Genomic DNA, 21150 nt, shown 5'->3' on the forward strand with positions numbered 1-21150 from the left:
ATTTAAGTGGAACCATTTGTGTTCCAGCTTCATCCCATTACCCCTTGTCCTGTTGCTAGCTACTATAGAAAAAAGGGATGTCCCAACCTCCTGACACCCACCATTTCGATATTTGTAAATGTTAATAAGATTACTCCTCAATTTCCTCTTCTCCAGACTAAACAGCCCCAGTTCCTGCAGCCTTTCCTCATATGAAAGATGTTCCATACCCCTGATCATCTTGGTGGCCCTGCGCTGGACTGTGTGCAGCACTACCCTGTCCCTCTTGAGCTGAGGAGCCCAGAACCGGATACAGGACTCCAGATGAGGCCTCACCAGGGCAGAGTAGAGAGGGAGCAGAACTTCCCTTGACCTGCTGGCCACACTCTTCTTGATGCATCCCAGGATGCCATTGGCCTTCTTGGCCATGAGGGCACATTGCTGGCTCACGGTTAGCTTATTATCAGTAAGCAGTAAAGCTGACTTTCATTCAGGTACCACTTGCTTTGATGTAGTAAAAGGTAAAAATATCCATGTAAGAAAAAAGAAATGTAGGCCATAAGACAGGAGACTATCCTGGGCCCTCAGAGAAACTTTGATTCTGTTTTAATGCCCACTGTGGTGCTGTGGCAAAAGGAGCAAACAGGAACTGTGAATGTATGCATTGGAGCGTGTAAAGGATGTCAAAAAATCAGCAAACTACCAAGAAGGAAACAAAAAAGAGATGGAGAAAACAACTGAAGCCTGGAGATGATCCATTTGCTTAGGCTATGAAAAAGAACTTACAGAGAAATAAACAGAGCCTCTAGTCACACATTTTAATGACAGTTTATTCTTACTAAGTACTCACACAAGTGGTAGATTTGCACTCCACTGCAAACAACCAGGCAAGTTCTTGAATCAAGAACTGAGCTCAGTCTGACTGAAAGATATTTAGTTCAATGCCACACGACTTAAAAGTTTCATGACCTGCAATATCAGCTCATCTAATGCATTTAGTGTCCTTTGACCATCTGGTGTCAGAAAGCAATGTTATTTTTCCTCAAGCAGTGTTTAGAGTTTTCAAATAGGCATCTCCATTTATCAAGGAAAAGATAATGCAAATAGCATGTCATAAGCTAGGTTAGAAAGCTTTTGCAAAAGCTTATAGAGGGCCCCTGCAGTACTTGCGATCATGAGCTGACTCTCATGGAACACAGCCTCCACTTCCACTGACAGCCGCCAGTCTGACAGATCAGTTGGAGTTTCCCCACCTGGAGTACTGCACATGGCTCTGGGGCCACAATAGAGGAAGGTCATGGAGCTGTTGGAGTGAGTCCAGAGCAGGGCCATGAAGACCATCAGAGCACTGGAGAACCTCTCCAATGAAGACAGGCTGAGAGAGCTGGGGCCGTTAATCCCAGGGAAGAGAAGGTTCCAGGGAGACCTTAGAGAAGCCTTCCAGTACCTAAAGGGGGCTACAGGAAAGCTGGAGACTTTTTACAAGGGCTTGGAGGGACAGCAGAAGGAGTAGTGGCTTTAAACTGAAAGAGGGAAGATTTAGATTAGATATTAGAAATAATTTCTTCACTATGAGAGTGGTGAAGCATCAGAACAGGCTGTGGATGCCTCATCCCTGAAGTGTTGAAGGCCAGGTTGGATGGGGCTTTGAGCAACATGGTTTGGTGGAAGGTGTCCCTCCCAGCCCATGGCAGGGGGGCTGGAACAAGATGATCTGTAAGATCCCTTGCAACCCAAAACAGTCTATGATTCTATCACCTCCCCACAAACTGGAAAGAAACCTCAACCCAACGCACTCCAACATGACAGAGGGGATGGCTCTGGATTAAGGGTGTCTCTACTGATGAAACACTGTGCCCAAAGCAAACATCAGCCAAGTGCTGATCTCCTCGGAGGTGGCTGTATTTTTGATGAATGGTACCTCAGTTCATGAACTGCAAAGCTCTTTCAGCACTTTTATATCACTACTGAAATGTTTTAATAGATAGAGAAATCCAAGCCCTTATGCATCTCAGTAAGATCCTGAGTACTGACTTCCCATCACTACTTGCATTTACACTACCACAGTGTAAACTGTGTAACACATCAGATGTACACTGAGCAAATAACAGCTCCAAATACTCAGTTGTCACATGTTTATTTACACAACATCTCTCAAAAAATTCATCACAGGCATGACAAGAACAAGAAGCTTCACAACAAATCCACGTGAGATTTTTCTGTACATTATACTTTTCACCAAATAGAAATATTTTATTAGCAATACAGACACGTTTATACATTAAAAATCTATACAGCGTCCTTTTCTCTCCCAGTCTCCAAAACGCGTAGGTTCAGGGCCTCTAGGTCCACCTCTCTCTTTTGTAGCAGGATTGATTCCATCAGGGAATTCTAAAATGACAAGGAAAGTGCATTAAAATGCCTACAGTGTTGACAAAGATGCCACCATCTACCTTGTTTGCCTCGTTTCATTTCCAAAATCAATTCTCTCGCATTTTGAAGGCAACCCTGAGTTAAACATTTCCCAGTCATACAAAAGTAACTGCAGAGAGGTTTTTGATTACAGTCAGAAATGTACATGTCATCATATTTTGTTATGCAAACAAAAAAGCAGCCCAAAGGCACCGAAGCACCACAGTTTCTCATGAATTCACAGTGAAAACTTGTGTCATTCAGGCAGGCTCTACGTGTGTTCAGTACGTCTAAAACAGCAGCTCACTTCTCTGTGTTTCTGTGTTCCGGTCTCTAACTTTAAGCACTCGTGTTTCAATATTAGCTTGAATTTTCATCAAGATTTTACCATTCCTGTATCTAAAACACCATGTTTTCATGGATGCTGGTATGTTTTTCAAGAAATAGCATGCTGATACTCATCAACATCAGGTGAGATACCACAGTCACAGGAGGTACTTAAAAAATCCTAAATAGCTAAAATTAGACTCTTTACTTCCTAAAACCTCACTGCAGCTTCCTAAGTCACTGTGATGCCCTTTCAGGAGAGGGAGATGCTTTGTAAGTGGGGTATGAATGGGACCATCAAACCTCTCTGGTAAGTGACACGCTGAACTTACACATTGGCGGTGCTGCTTCTATCCCCAAGACCCTGCTAGCTTATCCCACCTACTTGAACACCACAGAGCTTTCTGCACCTCACAGTCCACATCCTCATGCTACTTAGTGCTCCCTCACTCAGGGACATCTCAAGGCCACCCATACTGCACAGTGGCCACCCCACTAGACACCACCAAGTCATTAATAACTTTTTAACATAGCACCATCCTAGGCTTTATCTAGGATAAACATTTTCCCATCCTGCAGCTCACTGTACCCCACACATCCCTTCGTTATGCTGACTCTCCAGAGCCTCCCACATACACACGTAATTCAGAGCTCCCTCAAGTCATACCCCTGACTCTGCCCTGGTGGGCAACACAAGGAATGAGAAGCAGGGCTGAAAATGAGAACAGACAATGACAAAAATCCTGGAGAGCAGAGAGAAAGGACAGTGATTGAGGAGGACTCATGTAGCTACAGGCTAGACACAATGACATATTGGGACGCCTGTTCAAAAACTCGTGCAGACCAGGATAGGAAATGTCAGCATTGAGTGCCTCTGGCAGTACAAGGAGCGCAAAGGCAGCTGATATTATTTTGTAGATGTCACCATCCCCATATCCAAGCAGTACTGATCTGCCAACAGCAAAGGCAGAAGTTCAAGAGATTTCTCCTCGATAGCTACAGAGCAGTAGGAATCCAAATAGCCAGCTTAAACTCCCACATTTTTTCCTAATACTGCAATGGGCAGTCGGCATTCTAACGAGCTATCGTGGGTGTCAGAAAAATGCAGAAAGTAGAAACTTCTACATTTCTACAGAGATGTAGAAAATGCACAGGTATCATCAAATTAAAGCTGAAATAAACCCTGAGATTTTCTCTAAACTTAGACCACCCAAGCAAAAAGCAAAAGACAATAATTATGCATTTATCTTAAATAAAACAGTGATGGCATTTATTTTCTTGGGAATAAAAGGACAGGAATTAAATAGCTCCTTACACAGTCACTCCAACTCTGAGTCAGTTCTCAAATGAGTCACAGTCTGAAACTGCTTGCAACCATTTCAGAGATGATACTGTAATTTTTCAGTCATTTTGTCATCTGGATATGCATAGTAATCTATTGATATATTAAAAAAGCTTGTCCTAGAGACCTCGAAATAGACAAACATGGGTTATCACTACTGGTAAATAGTAGAACATCACACTATGGTAAGATAAAACATGACTCAAGTGCTTTTAGCTGAGGGAAGATGCCTAACTAAAAAGATGGAACAAAGGGATTTCTGTCTCCTGCCTGATAAAATAGTACGTTTCTAGTGATTTCAGCAGTCTTATGTCTGTGCCTCAATCTTGTCAGGTTCTCCAAATGCAGCCCCACTAAGAGCACTGGAAGGCAACACAAAAGTTCCCTGGACCCCACTGAGTGGCTCAGTAAATGCAGTAGCTGCTGCTGATTTTCAAAACACCACCTGCAAGGCTAAGAGCATGAAGCAGAAATAATTTGTGGACTAAGAAAAAGCTTTTTGGACAGTAAAAAGTTTACTACTGTAATTTATAGCTGTACCACAACAGACCAATACCAGCTGCATTTCTCAGAATCATGTTATGGTTCATGGCAGAAGGTACCTTTGGCCAATGTCTGGCCCCCATCCTGCTCAAAGCAAGGGCAGGATACCATGGCACATCTGGTCCCAAGTGAATAGGGACCAGATTCTGTATATGACTTGTTACAACGTTTGACCATCCTTGTTCTGACGACTGTTTCCCTCCAATACCATTTATGCAACTTGTGCCCACTGCCCTACTTCTTTTTTTTTACAGAACCATAAAGCTTAGCAAGTGTTTCTGCAGAGTGCCAAATGCCTCCCCCTCCTCTTACACTGACACCAGCAGTGCATCTTAGGGTCCCGCCTTAAAAACATGGCTTGCAGTTTCGTAAAATGTGACTTACTTTCCAGGGGTTCCCTCTCTACACTGGACTCTTCTGGTTCATCAAAGCGACCTACTGGTAACTTCGGTTTCCTCAGTGACTGTTTAGCAGGTTCAGATCTTCCTCCAGTCTTAGAGCTGGTGCTCCTCAGAGAGCTGCAAAGCAGCGATGACTCTGTCAAACAAACAGACATATGTAGCATGAATGTCAGAGCTTAATTCTGAGCTGCTCTGTGACTGTTCAGAGCACCTCTGAATAGCCTTCACTTCAGAACCTACAGAGTGGAGGACAGGAAAACAAAACTCCAAATATTAGTTTAACATTCAACTCCCAACACCCAAGAAATCAGCACAGATCATTATTTTTGTCCCTGGAAACATATGCAGGAAAAAACGTGTTAGTTGTATAACTCAGTTCACATAAACAGGGTATTTTGAACCGCTTGAACGTATATTCACTGCTACCTCCTTGTATTTTAGACTCTAAAAAGTAATTATGCTAGCATAGACCAGTACATTCTGTTTTGCTGGAAAAGAAGCCTGCCGATTTCCAGGTCTTGGCTCACTTCCAGCAGCTTCAGAGTCAGAAAAAGCTTCTGCTTTCCCAAAGGAAAGTTTTAAAACATGAAACGTTGTTCCCTTAGTAACAGGTTTTCCAGAATGTTGGTAGAGAATAGTTGGGCTTCCCTTATGATGATAAAATAACTCAGCTGGTAGTCAAAAGGAGGACAAACTTTGAGAACATTTAAGTTAAATTATATAACTACAGGCAAACTCTTTAACTAAAAGTATGACCTTTTCTCCTTTAAAATTCTTACTAACATTTTTAAACATAAAGGTAGGAGAGAGGCTATTAATATCCATACCTAAAGTTCTTTCAAGTAGTATAAAAATGGAGGTGCACAGGTATCCTAAGTCATACACAATTCAAGAGCCATAAACAAATGAAGAATTACTTAGGCAGACCTCTCAAACTGGCTGATATTTCTGCATTTGGTTAAAAACCCCAAATGTTCACAGTGAGCATGTAACTACTCTCTAAAATTATTTTAGCTGTGGACATGTGCCTAAAGCAGCTCAGACTTTTCTTATGAAGGAAGGTTCAAACAGAAATCTTCCCTCTATCAGCCTGGGTTCAAGGCACTTGGAAGAACCATTATTCTACCTTGTGAAGGGGATTCTAACAGGAAAGCTCAAGCTGTGTGGTTTTGACTCACATATATATACACCAACCAACAATCCACCTGTATTCCCAGAATCAGCATATTCATTCACCCTAAAATACCACAAGCTTAACATTAAAGCCTGCAGTCACATAAACTGTGTTATGTCTGCCAATGCCCCACAGCAATGACTTCTTTTTGCTTTAAGCATCACATTATGGACTATCAACAGTGCAGAATCTAATCCTTCTGCATACATCGGATCTTTCTACTCCTGCCAAAGCATCTTACTGTTCTTTAGCAAGCTGAAAGAGAAGCTAGCTAGGAAAATGAAATTAAAGCTGATAGTCCAAGCTTAAATAAAAGTCAGATTAATGTACTGATACGAAATTGATTATCTCAGACAGCAGAGAAGAGGGAGAATCCATTTTCCTATTTACAATACTTGATATTGTTGACCAAAATACATTCTTCTTGACACACAGGTGACAGAAGCTGAACATTAAGTACCTCTGGAGGAGATGAGATGAGCAATCAACTTTATCAGTAAACCACTTTATTCAAACTGACCTTTGATTCCTTCATCCTTTATAGGCAGTCACAAAGACATTCAATTTATTAATTATATAACTGAATTTAAAAAGAAGTTGAAAATCCCAAGTCTTTAAAGCTGCTGCACAGCCCACATCTGCAATATCCAGTCTTTTGAAGTGGCTCACAGACTGTGATTGATTGTAACAAACCTATTCATGCCGCGGGAGCTGGGCTCTCATCTTGATGCTTTGGGGAGACAGGAGCACCAGCCTAATCTTGCCATGAACCTAACGGCCTAGGAGGGGCTTTTCTATGAACACAACCTGTACTGTTCTGTCTCAGGAATATTGCATCAACAGCATCACATAAATCTGTTTTTGGTGGACAAGAAAGCGGCCTGACCTGAAGCACTACAGAGCAGCCTACAGTGAGTATGCACGTGGGACAGGCACTGTTATGCAGGCTAATTTATTTGTCCTCCAGCGTAGGTTTCCCCATGAACAAACTGATACTGTAAAAGCTGGTCTAAGTAAACTCTCTAAGTCTGGAGTTTTGGAAAGTTGGCATTGGTTTATTCAAAGCTCCAGCAATGGAGACAAGCAGACGTATTTCCTCTGAAACGTGTTTGCCTTTTCACACTCAGACAACTATCTTAAACGTGGTTTACATATTCATTTTATTCCTCAGAAAATAAATGCAAATTAATTTCAGTTTCCACTAATTATTTCCATACTCCCCACCCCCATGCTCATGCTCCATGACTTGAGTCCGGGGTATTTTGGGCGCCTCTGGTGGTCATTTAGTGTCCATTGTCTGACTCTGAGGTAGTTAATCCATAGGGTTCACCTTAAAAGGAGTTGTTTTTCACAAAGACCTTGTTAGTTGCTGATACATCTTTTCCCAAGTTATTTATTATCTCCTCCCCTTATCTTCCCTTCCTTCCAGGTTTGCCCCTCAGTACTTATTTATGCCTTCCTACTGACTACAAGTCTCCACCATCCACACCTGTGTGCACTAGATAAGCATCTCCCCTCAGTTTCTCTTAACTCAAGGCCTACGTAACATTCTTTACTGTTTAATTCTTGTATGAAACTCACCCAGATTTCTTCACATAAAGGGCAAATACCAGCAACTTCCAAGGTCACAGTTATGTTCCCTCCATGTATGTGACAAACATTTAAACCGCGCTTTACATTCTACTGCTGTTCAAAAGTTCAATGCAACAACTGTGAAAGAAAACCTCGGGAATCGATGGTGAGACCTGAGAGCGGTAGGTCTGCAATTTAGAGGAATATATAAGGAGGAAAACGGCGGAGGGAGAAGGTGGACGGGACACAAAGCCGTGGCAACCCACCGCCCCTGAGAGATGCCGTGGGCTGAGGAGGCGAGGGCCACACCGCCGCCATCTTAGCCACCCTTCGGCAACCCCAGCGCCAACAGTCCCGGCGGTAAACGCCCCTCTCTCCCTCGCTTGTTAACTCCCCCATGCGTGAGGAAACTGGAGAGACGGAGGTCTGCGGAACCCCTCAAAGCCAAGCCCCTCCCGCCCTCGGCCCGCCTCTTACTCGCTGCCCTCTGCGCGCCGCGCACCAGCCGCAAGGCCATAACCGCGCCGAGCCGGGACTCGTGAGGGTGCTGTGGGGGGGCGGAGTTGCGGCGGCAGCACTGCGCACGCGCACACAGCGGCGGCTCCCAGCCAGGCCGGGCGAGTCCCGCCCCAGAGGGAACGGCGCGAATGGCCGGTTGCCCTCAGGACGGTCACTTCCAGCCGCTCTTCGAGATGGGGCTCTAACACAGCGTCTCCTGTTCACATCTTTAGAGCTTAAGGAACTCGATTCTCCGTGGTAAATTAACGGCAGCAATGCTCGGTTTGAGTTTATTGCGCTACATCTGGCAATGCCTACACACTGAAAAGGATTACATTTAGCTGCCTTATGCGTGACATTTTCTCGATCAGCCTTTTATAACGTGGTTAATCGGAAACTAGAGACTAGAGAAAAATATTGGGGAACCCTTTTCTTAAAGAGCAAGGTGCTATTCTCTCTGATCTAGAGGCCCAAAGAGTACTATTCCTGGCTCATGCAGAAAATATAAGCTCTTCTGACCAAACATAGAAAAAAACCCCAAACAGATCTAGGCCAAATTCAAGAATTTACCATGCATGTGCCCCATACAGTAAAAGCTATTATGAAATCCTTGCCTTAAAGAATACTCATACCAAGCTGTCTGCAGATACCAAGTAACAGTAAGCTCTGTTCCTAATTAGCTTAACATAATCCATGAGAAACTGTGCTAATGTGCAATCTCACACGAAGGATAAAGATGAAATAGCAATGCAATTTATGAATTAAGACCTGTTCTTCCACCTAAAAACAAGCTGAGATCTTCAAGGCATTTTCCCCTCTGTTCTTCATTTATTTTATTGCTATAAAAATGCCAGATTTACTTTTTACTCCTGAATTACGTATTTCTAGATCGTGTGAATGAGGAGGTAATAAATATGACCACTGGTAAATACAAATGGTAAATGTAGCACATGCCACAGGGCTTTTATACTTTGTCATTAAATGTGAGTTTTAATTAGTATCATTCCTCTCTGCATACTGATGATTTATCTCAAACAATGCTACATCCTGCACTGCTTTACTGTTCTAAAAAGCAGGAGAGAGAAGACTTGGAACTAACACAAACTCTACACAGGTCCATTCAGCTGAGCAAAATGTGAGCAGGCCATGGGGGCTATTGGCAAAGTACCACACTTAGCACTGTCCCAGACAGCCTAAATCCCCTCTCTTCCTCCTTGACAGTGTCAAGAAGCCTGGTCATCTGAAAACGCCTGGGCAGGGCTGTGCAAATAGGACTGGCTTGGAATGAAGGGTGTTTTGCAGTTGCAGAAAAAATTTTCAATCCATGTGGAGTTTCTTGGCTCTGCTGCAAAAACTTGACTTCCATAGTTGAACATGAGCTTTTTCCCAATTTGCAAGCAAAAGTTCAGTCACAATCTCATTTTATGCTGTGATCTCCTAGTAATATCACCAAGAGCTTTGTGAAATGACAGTAGCAGACTACTGCCTTCAGGAAAAACAGACTGGCAGCTTTCTAAAGGAATGTTAAGACCTTAATTTTTTTCTCTCTCATTCTCTAGACAGCATAATTCTCTTTCAAGTAGCTATAGGATACCTGCATAAAGGAAAGATCGCTATCACTACAGGAAGATGCAGCCCTGATTCAAACAAGAGGGTGAGATGGAGCACTTCAGAGCTGATCCTGCATCAGATGACATTAAATTATGAATTTAAGAGTCCATATTTCTGTCTACTAGACAGGAAGCAGAAATATCCAAGAGTAGGGGGAGTATGCCATGCAACACATGCACAGCTGTCCAAAACATCCAAGATTGCATGTTTTTGAACAGCAACTCCAAGTGTACCACAGAGTCTGTGAGTGCAGCTTCATCTGCTTCCAGGACACGTTGGGATCATCATGCCACTCACTGCTGTCTTGTGGCACACAAGTAGCAGCTATTCATTTCTGATTTCAAGATGTCAAACAGCCTCCACAAAAGCTACAGAACTGAGAGGACTGCACGTGGACTGCACTGGGCAATATGAATGCGTGGAGAAAAAGAAGTTAATGTTCATTCATTTGCCCTGTTCCTTAAATGCAAATGTCACAAGATTTCCTGCACCACCTATTTTCCTCAACCAACCAACCAAATAAATTTAGGCCTGCTTTTCACTTTTGGGTTTCAAGAGAGATGCAGCAAGACAGACACATTTGCGTTGACAGAAACATCTAAATACTTATGTACTAAGAGTAGTTTAACTTGATCATTGTGAAACAAGGAACATTTTTCCGATCTCGTTCCCTGAACTGGTATTGCAAATTTAGCCCCTGGCCAACTACTAGAATACTGTTAAAACAAAAAGCACTTGAGATGTCTGAACTTAAATGTTTACAATGTACTAGCACTGTGAAAATGTAAAAAATTATTACCAAAAGTAGGTGTTTGCTAGAGTGGGGAAGGTATTTAAGACACCTTTGTGTCGTAAGGACTTGCCTAACAGAACACTTAATAAAGTGTAGATGTGTATATTGCCAAACTGTAGCTGGTCACCTGAAATGCATAAACTGTGGAGAAAAACTTACAAAGAATGCTTTAACAAACCAAATGCAAAAACCACTTAATTATACACTACTGTTGCTACATTAATCTAAAGTAATTAAAAGTTATTAATTCTAGACAAGGAAAGCCTCCCCAGAATTTTGGTAATTAGCAGAACATTTCAGTTTCTTCAATTGCTTCCATTAGACTCATCTGTTCATTTTATTAACACCAGATGCAATAACACAATGCTAAAAATAAACATGCATTATACAACAAATCTGTATTTTTCAAAAAAAAGGTTCATTACAATTAGTGAATGCACATGTAACTCTTCCCCCCGCCCCTTGGTGAATCGTTTCAAACAGAGAAAAGGGAAGGAAGGAGAACCCAAACTTAATGCTATTCAGCACCAGTAGAAAGTCAATAGACCTTTAACATTCCTGTATATCAAAAAAAAGTTTATCTGCATCACTAAACAGGTAAAGTTTACAATTTTGTCCCATTTGAAGATGTACTGATTTATATTTACAATACTTTGTAGTCAATAAAACATTTTAACAATATTTAAAAATTGCTTAAATTCATAAAAGTATTGCAGAAATTTATAACATTTACTTATGTTACGTACATACAAGGAAGTCCATGTAAAACTGTCCATCTGAAGAACTGACAAGAGTAAGGAGCAACTTCAATGCAGTTTGCAAAACCCCAATTATTTGAAGGCAGCTATCATTAAACATTCAAAAATCCTTAGTTGCCATTTGCTTCTGAAAACTCAAGTTCCAGTAATAAAACTGAGTATGTAAACTAAGATGTTTCTGAGATCAGTAGAAAATATATTCCCACAGGCAGAACTTACTGAACAGTGACGGTAATGACTTTGTAGAAAACTGTTTAGCTGTAGTGATATCTGAACAGACAACTGGGGAACGGTCTTTGCCAGACCCGCAGATACAGTCACTTGCAAATATCCATTATTTTAGCAGCTCATCGGGCTTCCAGTTAAACTTCCTACAGTGCTAAAACTGAATGTGTTAGACTTTTATTAGAATTCTAAAATCCAATTTGTTTTTTGGCATCTAAAGCCTCTTGTAAAATGTAGCCAGAGTAACATTGACTTCTGGAGTCTTAAGAGCCAATAATAAACCAACAAAAAGTACGCACTGTGCTTTAATCTCCAAATAATTAGGTACCCAAAATTAAGAAAAAACAGTAATAGAAAAGTAAAAAGAACAAAATAAAAAAAATATTGCACGGCCACATTACCTAGAAAGTAAAGTTGATGTTAAAAAGCCCTAAGTGTGGATGATATAAATTATCTTCCATATAAAAAGTATAAATATCTCTTAAAATACAGCTGCAGCTATACTTTAATACCACACATTATTTGATTCATCTGTTAATGAGGTAATTAACCAAGTCTCTTACAATGCTTTTCTCTACTGAAAATATTTTAGGGCAGCAACAAGAAAGAATTTTTCTAAAAATATTTCTGAATCCAGCACAGCAATGTGTGCAGCTCTCCCGATGAGAGAATCTGCGGTATTGGGTAACGCGTTAATGACGTTGTAACGGACCAAGTTACATTCCTTATTCTGAAGAACTGGCAGAAGCAGGTTCTGTATCATTTCAGCGTAAATTGGTCCTGTAGAGGGAAAGAAAAATTGCACTGCGTCAATCACTGGAAACAAACGTTTATTTGACCTTGAACTCAATACGTTCCAGAGTAAGAGGAGCAATGAGATGCGTTATGCTGTTGTTCTGTTGAGATGGAACATACAGGAAGTTTCATTTCCCCAGGAACGTTGGAAAGACAATGTTAATGTATTTTAGTATCTGTACATTTAGAGTGAGAACATGCTCACCAATATTAATTTATTATGCTCCACAAAAAGTATGTCAACATATAATGCTAGAATGCAATTGTGCTAGGATGCCTCAACAGTAAATGCAACAACCGCCACTGAAGATGGGAAAACTACCTTTTCTTTCAGTGCTAGTGTTAAGCCTCAAGTAATTACAGCCCACATGCTACAACCCGATGTCAAAGCTTAAAAGTCAAAGCTCTGTGTCCTCCCTGTGCATGGGTAACACCTCGAGGGCTGTGTTCACCACACCTAGCTTTCAGCAAAGTCTATATGCTAGAAATTTATTCAGTCTCATCTCTTTCTGCATGTAATAGGACAGGGCTGATTCAGAAAGCAGTTCAGCTCCCACATGGATTTTCTCTCTCCATTACTTCAAAGTAAGCCTGAGATGTCTAAACACATAATAGAGGTGACACAGTTAAGCACCCAAAATGAAATGGGATTAATCTGAGACTTAGAAGGTTTAACCTGAGCGGTCTGTTTATTTTGCTGGATATTTATTACCTGATTGTTTATCCTTTAAAGCTGTTTTACACATCTCAATGCGAGCAGAGTGATAAGGAACATAACGATCCTGCAGCGACCCTACTAACACAATGTTTTTGAAGTAATGAAGACCTATAGGAAAAGACAAAAAGGCAGCTATTATAACAAATCCCATGACAATTCCTATAAAATAATAAAACGTTTTAATAAATAAATCAATTTGCCATCAATTTATTACAAGACCCTGCAAAAAAAGATCAATTACAATAGGTAGTGCTAGAGAATAAGATGTTGGGTACCAGCTGCCTTTCCTCTGTACATGTTTTAGTACACAAGGAGCATGACCCAATTGTGATGTTTCCCATCTGAACACAGTATGGCTCACACCTTGAGGGAATAAAGCCTCCACAATGCTTAAAGAAATCTAAAGACGGATGGTGCTTTGTTGATGTTTCAGTCAAAGAGCCCAGCTGCACCAAGGTTAATGTCAAGCATCAACACACACACAATACAGCCCACCTAGTATAGGTGCCTGTTAGGTTTGGCCAGTTTGAGCACAGGTGTGGATCCACCCAACACAACTCCTTCAGTACCATTAAACCTTCAGAACTATAATCAGACTCCCTACTTCTTGGCCAAGCACTCTTCTAGTAAGACGATGGAAAGGTAGTTACTCCCAGTAACGATGGACAGTTACAGTCCTTAAGACATTTAATTGCTGTGTTTTTTCTGAAAAGCTTCAGCAGGTTTTTAGTGTTGCCCATCTGCTTTAGGCCAGAGATAAATGGAGCATTTTAGGAAAGCAGGTTGCTTTTGCCTTAAAACAGTCCTTTCTGAATATCAGTCATCTACAGTTAAATACAAAGGCAACTGTGAGGGAAAAGCAGAAAATGTTCAGTTTAGGCACATGTAAATGTAAGGTATACTGAAAAGCATCCAGCCTGAGTTGCTCCCTGGGAACCTCCTAGGTGTTAGGTGCTTACATTGTACCATGGATAGATTTGATCCAACTCTATTTGCACTAGTGTTAGTGTGTTCTGCACTGACACTGTTAGCCCTGCTTTTAATTTCTGGAGAATAACGGTCAGATCCTGTAACTGTTACATCTTTAATTTACAAGCTGTACTTAATCCATTCTGAAAATTATAGAAAATACTGCAAATAAAGTCATTCTTCAAAAGCTGCTTCTTAGAATCTGCAGCAAACATTATCTGTGTTGACCTCCACAAACCACACTTTCCTTTCATTAAAAGGAGCGATGACTGTGTAGGAAAAAGAAATTCTTTGTCACCTGCTTTTCAGAAGCTGTACTGCCAGGATGAAGTTATGCATTCTACTTTCCCTGCCTTGTTTGGATTGAATATATACTCAGTATTAATACATATGTGTTCCTAAAGTTATCAATGGAGCCCAAAGTGAAAAATCTTTCCTTGTTTTCAGACTTTGTTTCCTAATTTTCATTGTTTTGTACACTCCATGTGACAATGACTACATGTCAGTTACAGAAACAATGCTCAACAACTTTAGCATGTAGAAAAGTAAACGTATCTTCCTAGATTTCACAGGAAATATGACAAAAACCAATTCTGTACATCTTTAAAAACATACAGAAAATGTTTTCAAACTAGATCCTGTTTGCTGTCTGCTTCAAATGGCAAATCTGTTTGGGTGTTGTTTCTTTTGCCTGTGCCCACTGACAGTAACACTGTCTCAAAAGATCAGCTAAATCACCGGAGACTTCTATTTGACATCTGAGAAATGACTGCAGCAAATCTTACATGAAGATGCAGATGCCAGTTCCAAAACTTTGTAGTGAGTTGAAAAGAACGCATTTGGAATAAATCAAAGATAGAAATATCTCTGCAGGCTCATCTGTAATAGTTCTGTAAATTCTTTGTGAGTCTTATCTCGTATTTTTTTGGATATGCACTTTCCCTAGAGAAATATCCGTTAGTATTCACATGTAAGGTACAAAGAAGTGGACTGCCTGGATCTTCTAATCAACCTGAAGAAGGAAAGATATTCTGGAGACTCTTTAGAGTAACATCAGTCTACATCAATCAGCATTTAAATAGACTCTTCACACTGGCACAGGCTGCCCAGAGGGGTTGTGGAGCCTACTTCCTTGGAGGTCTTCAAGACTCACCTGGACACATTCCTATGTGACCTGATCTAGGTGAACCTGCTTCTGCAGGGGGGTTGGACTAGATGATCTGTAAAGGTCCCTCCCAACCCCTACCATTCTATGATTGTATGATCTTCACATGTGATATAATACAAATACCATCCCCGCCTCCTGACAGGCTTAGGGAATCACAGTCCACTAAATTAGGCATCCTCTTATGGTCACAGTGACTCATTTTTATGTTTCATATTCTGGTTCATAAAAATAATGTCTTAGGCTTCCCTTCATTTTAGGCATGACAAATATCAAAACTCTTTTATTATGAAAAAGTATTTGAGAGAACCCCTCTTTAGGAGCAAAGGTGGCATACAAGGTATTTCATAAGCATGAGTTTTATTGTTTAACTGTTCTTGGGTGGTTTTTATTTGGACAGCTCTTTGTGCCTAGTTTGAAGAAAAAAGTTCAAGCCTTGCACCTTGAACTTGTTTATTCTGATAGTAAAAACTGGCCCACAAGTCATCTTTACATCTTGTTCTTTCACTTACTTCCTAAACTTCAAACATATCCTGTCCCTAATTAAATTAAGAATTCAGGAATAAATTGTTAATAATAATAATATATCTCAGTTAATTCCTACAATCCACATCTTTATTGTCCCACAACCGATCCTAATCACTTGCTCAAAGCAGGGCCAACATTCATGTTTGATCAGGTAGCTCAGTGTCATAATCTGCTTGCTCTGACTTGAAGGAAATGCCTTGTTTTTTGTCAAGCCACAATACTGCCAATGTATTTTACAATTCTGTCCATTTATATTCTTATTTGGAAATACAGGTCTGGAAACTTTGCCAAAAATGCAATCTGGAAATAGGGACTTCAAAACTTCTGCCCTGGAAGGCAGCCATCTCCTGCAGCTGGTCTTATACACTGCTTTGTGAAGTTAACACATCACACACAGCTAGAGTCATGCTTCAAAAATTCAAGCATTGAGATCCTAAGTCAACTGAGGTCTTAGCTTAACATGCCATAGTACAAATGCAAGGAAGCTCAGACTTTTATCTGCAGTCCCACAGGAGGACTTACTAGGGAGCTAGATTTACATCAACTCAAGAGTTTCATGTCAGCTCAAACTCTGCCTTGAAGATTTTACCTTAAAGAACTTGGTGCAAGATGCTAGAAAACCTACCAAATTCTTCAAACATTGTTGGAATGGAGCTTCTGAGGGTTGGGAAGTCCTCCCTCGTAGCAGAACTGACGAGGTTAGTCTCCGTGTCATGCTACCAATAAGAATGCTATTCCAATTTTAGTCTCATCCTCATCAAAAATTATAAACAAGCACTCCCTCAAGGAAAGAGATTAAATGCTTTTTTCCTCCACAAAACCAAACAGCACCAAGTAAGCTAAGCTGACATCCTGTACATAATACATCACAGAATCGTAGAATTGTTTCAGCTGAGAGACCTTTAAGATTGAGTCCAGCCTTTGTCCCAGCCTAATCAACCACTAGACCATTTCCCTAAGTGCAACATCCACCTATATCTCAAAGAAGAAAATATGTCAACCATGCTTATTCACTGCTGACCTGTTGCTAACATGGATGTAAATGAAAACCAAAACAAACATATTTTCCTCCTTTCAGAGACTGGGAAAATGCACATTTTTGAGAGATAAGGCAATAAACAAGTATACCAGTATTCCACTGATCAAGACCCATGGAAGTACTAAGATATATGAATCTAAGCCTACCTACATAAGTACAAAAACGTCCTGGAAGAGACTATGGCTGTACATTCACATTGGTGAACTCTATGGCCTAAGAAGCACAGAACTGTAGAGCAAACACATTGCTATCAAGAATTCCTCATCCATCCTAATACCCATTTTCAGAAGAGTTTACTTTGGATTAGCTCTAGTCTGGTCCTGTGCATGCAATGTGCATTGGCTACTAAAGCTCACTCATTGTGTTCTGAAGTAAAGAGATTTGCTTGTGAATGCATTCCTGAGTGCTAATGACTGCTTGTTCTGTGGCTGAGAAATGAGACATCAAAAAGTTCAGAAAAAACGCTGAGGTGGAAAAACTTGTAGGTCCAAAGTTTGTGGCTGGAAGCATTTCTGGCAGTGAGCCACCAATTTGTAACAGGGGCAGAAAATAGCATTTTGAGGTTTGCTTTATGGAAAACAGTCTCAGCAAGCCAGACTTCTGGCAAACATCATCATTCATTACAGGAAAACCAGTTCTGCCCAGAGTTTTAGAGTCTTGGAGTCAGCTTGGTCAGTCAGCCAGGACCTTAAATTGCAAATGGTCAATCATAATGTATTTCAAATCAGGATCTACCTCCAGAGTCTTCAGTTGATGTTTTATCAGATGATTGACGAGCTCAAGTTTCTGCAAAGACCAACTGACAGAAATGACCTTTGTTTTTAATACTTGTCCTGACATTCAAAACAAGGTATTCACACACAAAAGTCTTACATGAAATCAAACTAGAGCCAAATGTTACATGTCACTGACAATTCTTAGATGATCAGAAAACCCAGACTAGCCTACATACAAATCAGACTGTTATCCCATTGCTAATTGCTAAACATGTAAGGCGTGGTCTCTGAACCCATAAAAATTGACCATCTGAAACACCATGAAAAAGCAAGTGCAGATTAGTTGATTGGCAATGGCTACAAATAAAAAGTCGTCTTCTTTTTCCTGAGCTCCCCAGACTATGTTAATTTTCATGAAAAAACGTAACTAGTTGAGTATGAAATGAAATAAGGTAAAAACCAAAATATTCTAACTGAAGGGAAAAAACCAGGAGGGCTTCTCTTGTTTACCTTGCACAAAACAAAGTGAATTAGAGAAGCTGGGAGAAGTGCTTGGAACACTGCTTGAGTTACACCTTCAGTTTCACTGGAGCTACTTCCTTTCCACATCCAAAGACAAAAATTACAATGTGCTCCAACTGGAATCAATTATATATTTGAAAACACTAATCAAATGCACAGCCTTCCTTAATCTCTTAAAAGAAAAAACATCAGATTATTTTTGTGATGTGCCCTGCCGCCCTCCGAAAAAAATATTGAATCATAGAATGGTAAATGGTTGGACAGGACCTTCAGAGATCATCTAGTCCAACCCCCTTGCCAAAGCAGGTCTACTTAGGTCAGGTCACGCAAGAACTCATCCAGGTGGGTCCTGAAACCTCCAGAGAAGGAGACTCCACACCTTTCCTGGGCAGCCTGTGCCAGGGCTCCCTCACCTCAACAGTGAAATTGTTTTTTTCTTATGTTTAAATGGAACTTTTTTGTGTTCCAGCTTCTTTCCATTACCCCTTGTCCTGTCACTGGATAAAACAGCAAAAAAGCTGCCCCAACCTCCTGACACCCACCATTTAGATATTTGTAAATATGAATGAGATCCCTCCTCAGTCTCCTCTTTTTTAGACTAAACAGCCCTAGTCCCTGCAGGCTTTCCTCATAAGGAAGATGCTCCAGTCCCCTGATCATAAATCATTGGCATTTCATAAGCTAGTTGATTTTTACATTTGATGTTAGGAAGTAAACATGAAGGTGCAGTTATCTCTTCTAGAAAGTATTTAAGCACAACCAATTTATTAAGTGGAAACATAAATCAGGAGCTGCACAAATTCCAAAACTTGTCACTGAATCCCTATGTGGTGCAATGCTACACAACACATTATTTTCAAATAATACTTAATTCAGATTCTCAGCTATTCCTTTAAGGACAGGTCAGTATAATTACAGTTTGCTAAGTTTTACAGCAAATGCCAACTCTTCAGTTACAAAAGGTACTCATTTACACTGAGTGTGCAGACCAAACTTAACATCTAAAAGCCAAGCAATTAAACAAAGAGGCTTATATATATATAATTATATATATATATATAAAATTATTTTTGTGTCCAAAAGTCTTATCAAGTACATTTCAAAAAGTTAGAAACTCATATTTTTTGTTGCATCCATAATACTACAACACAAATCACTATTTACACCTAAGGCAGAAATTTTCATGTATTTTTTGATCTCTGCAAATACAATTGTGTTTGTATTCAACACACATCCTCATAGCTGGCAACCTGATGTAATCAATAATCCTTTCCAGATCCCTAGTCATAGAATCACAGAATCATGTTAGCTGGAAGAGACCTTTAAGATCATGGAGTCCAGCCTTTTTCTCAGCCCTATCAACCACTAGGCCATTTCCCTAAGCGCAACATCCACCCGTCTCTTAAACCCCTCCAGGGACGGTGACTCCAGCACCTCCCTGGGTAGCCCATTCCAATGCCTGACAACCCTTGTAGGAAAGAAATTCCTTCTCATATCCAGCCTGAACCTCCTCTGTTACAACTTGAGGCCATTTCCTCATGTTCTGTTGTTTGTTACTAGGGAGAATAGATTCAGCCCCACCTTGCTACAACCTATCTTTTGTGGCTGCTGAAAGCATGACAAGAAGACTTCAAGGAGATGGTTGTAAAATAATATAATTCTCAGTGTTATCATTATAAAGAAGCAACATCATAAAACTAAATTTTCAACTGGGTTAAAGATGGCATAAATATCTCATCTTCCAACAAATGGTGACCAGTGCTTAAAGCAACTTACAATTGAACAGCATAAACTTCAACTCTCTTCATTTTGAATAAATAACCCTATTACCTTTGTCCTTATAACCAAATAAGGTCAGATTTTGCTTCTTAACAACAATTAGCAATCACAATAATTCTGTGAGAGAAAACTTACTAAAATTTTGAACGGTCAAGCCCAGAAAGAAAACATGACCCTGCTTCTGCAGCGGGGCTGGACTAGATGATCTCTGAAGGTCCCTTCCAACCCCTACCATTCTGTAATTCTATGATCCAGATTTTTTTTTAAACAACAATCCAATCAGAAATGGCAAATATTTAAGTCTCAAGTTCTTCCCGCTACCTGCTATTATTCGATGAAATAAAGATTTATTTTCATAGGGTAATCTATTACATGGCCTGAAAAATTACTTCGTCTTAACTCTTGACCTTGAAGATAAGTAGGCTTGTAAGTAGGCTTTTTAAGTTGGCTTTAACAAGTTAATTTTAAGGTCACACTTTCTACACTAACAAGCTCGAAAACTGGCCAATGAAAAAGCTGTACTTGCTTTGTAAAAAATATTTTACAACTATAACATTCCATTAAGTGTATAAAAACAAAACTAGTTGACAGACAAGCCACATACAATGCTATATTAAAAAAATAGACTTAGAAAAGCAGATACCTAATTACCATCGTCACTTGTCATGTGCTGTATGTAATTTACCAAATCAACCATTTCAAAAGCCATCTACAATTTTAAGAATCAGTTCCTATTTATGGACCAGAAACAGATCAAGAAAATTGTTAAAATAAGTCATCTGTCATTCTGCCTTGACAAATTGAAACTGAAACATTCCCAGAGTTCACTTGCTACGTGAGAGCTAACTGTATCTCCAAAACCAGATCTGAGGAAATGCTGCAAACAAAACTGGATATAATTCTGAAAGGGCAATCCAAGGGATCCACTCTTGTCATAGGTGTCTGTGTTGTGGTGAAAGTGTTCCCTTTTAATTTAAGGATAGAATCATAGAATGGTAGGGGTTGGAAGGGACCTTTAGAGATCATGTAGTCCAACCCCCCTGCCAAAGCAGGACCACCTAGATCAGGTCGCATAGGAACATGTCCAGGTGGGTCTTGAAGACCTCCATGGAAGGAGACTCCACAACCCCTCTGGGCAGCCTGTGCCAGGGCTCCCTCACTGAACAGTGAAATAGTTTTTACTTATATTTATATAAGTGGAACTTTTTGTGTTCCAGCTTCATCCCATTACCCCTTGTCCTGTTGCTAGCTACTGTAGAAAAAAGAGACGTCCCAATCTCCTGA

The 21150-nt window shown here is 40.3% G+C and overlaps 2 protein-coding genes across 3 annotated transcripts in view; both read right to left on the reverse strand.

The window, feature by feature from the left end:
• Positions 1-2099: 2099 nt before the first annotated feature.
• Positions 2100-8330, reverse strand: SDHAF4 (succinate dehydrogenase complex assembly factor 4). Its single transcript, XM_061989834.1, has 3 exons — positions 8228-8330; positions 4988-5140; positions 2100-2370 (listed from the first exon to the last, which is right to left on the reverse strand). The coding sequence occupies exons 1-3, from the start codon at positions 8265-8267 to the stop codon at positions 2261-2263; spliced, it is 303 nt and encodes a 100-aa protein (XP_061845818.1). The 5' UTR covers positions 8268-8330; the 3' UTR covers positions 2100-2260.
• A 2635-nt stretch (positions 8331-10965) lies between these two features.
• The window catches only part of FAM135A (family with sequence similarity 135 member A), an 89255-nt gene continuing 79070 nt past the window's right edge, over positions 10966-21150 (reverse strand). For both annotated transcript variants that reach the window (XM_061989856.1, XM_061989857.1), the window contains exons 21-22: positions 13143-13256; positions 10966-12415 (exon numbers count right to left, since the gene is read on the reverse strand). In XM_061989856.1, coding sequence (XP_061845840.1) covers positions 12210-12415; positions 13143-13256 — 320 coding nt within the window. In that variant the 3' untranslated portion in view covers positions 10966-12209. The remainder of the gene's footprint in view (positions 12416-13142; positions 13257-21150) is intronic.

Source organism: Colius striatus, chromosome 2, assembly GCF_028858725.1.
Source record: "Colius striatus isolate bColStr4 chromosome 2, bColStr4.1.hap1, whole genome shotgun sequence".
NCBI lineage: Eukaryota > Metazoa > Chordata > Aves > Coliiformes > Coliidae > Colius > Colius striatus.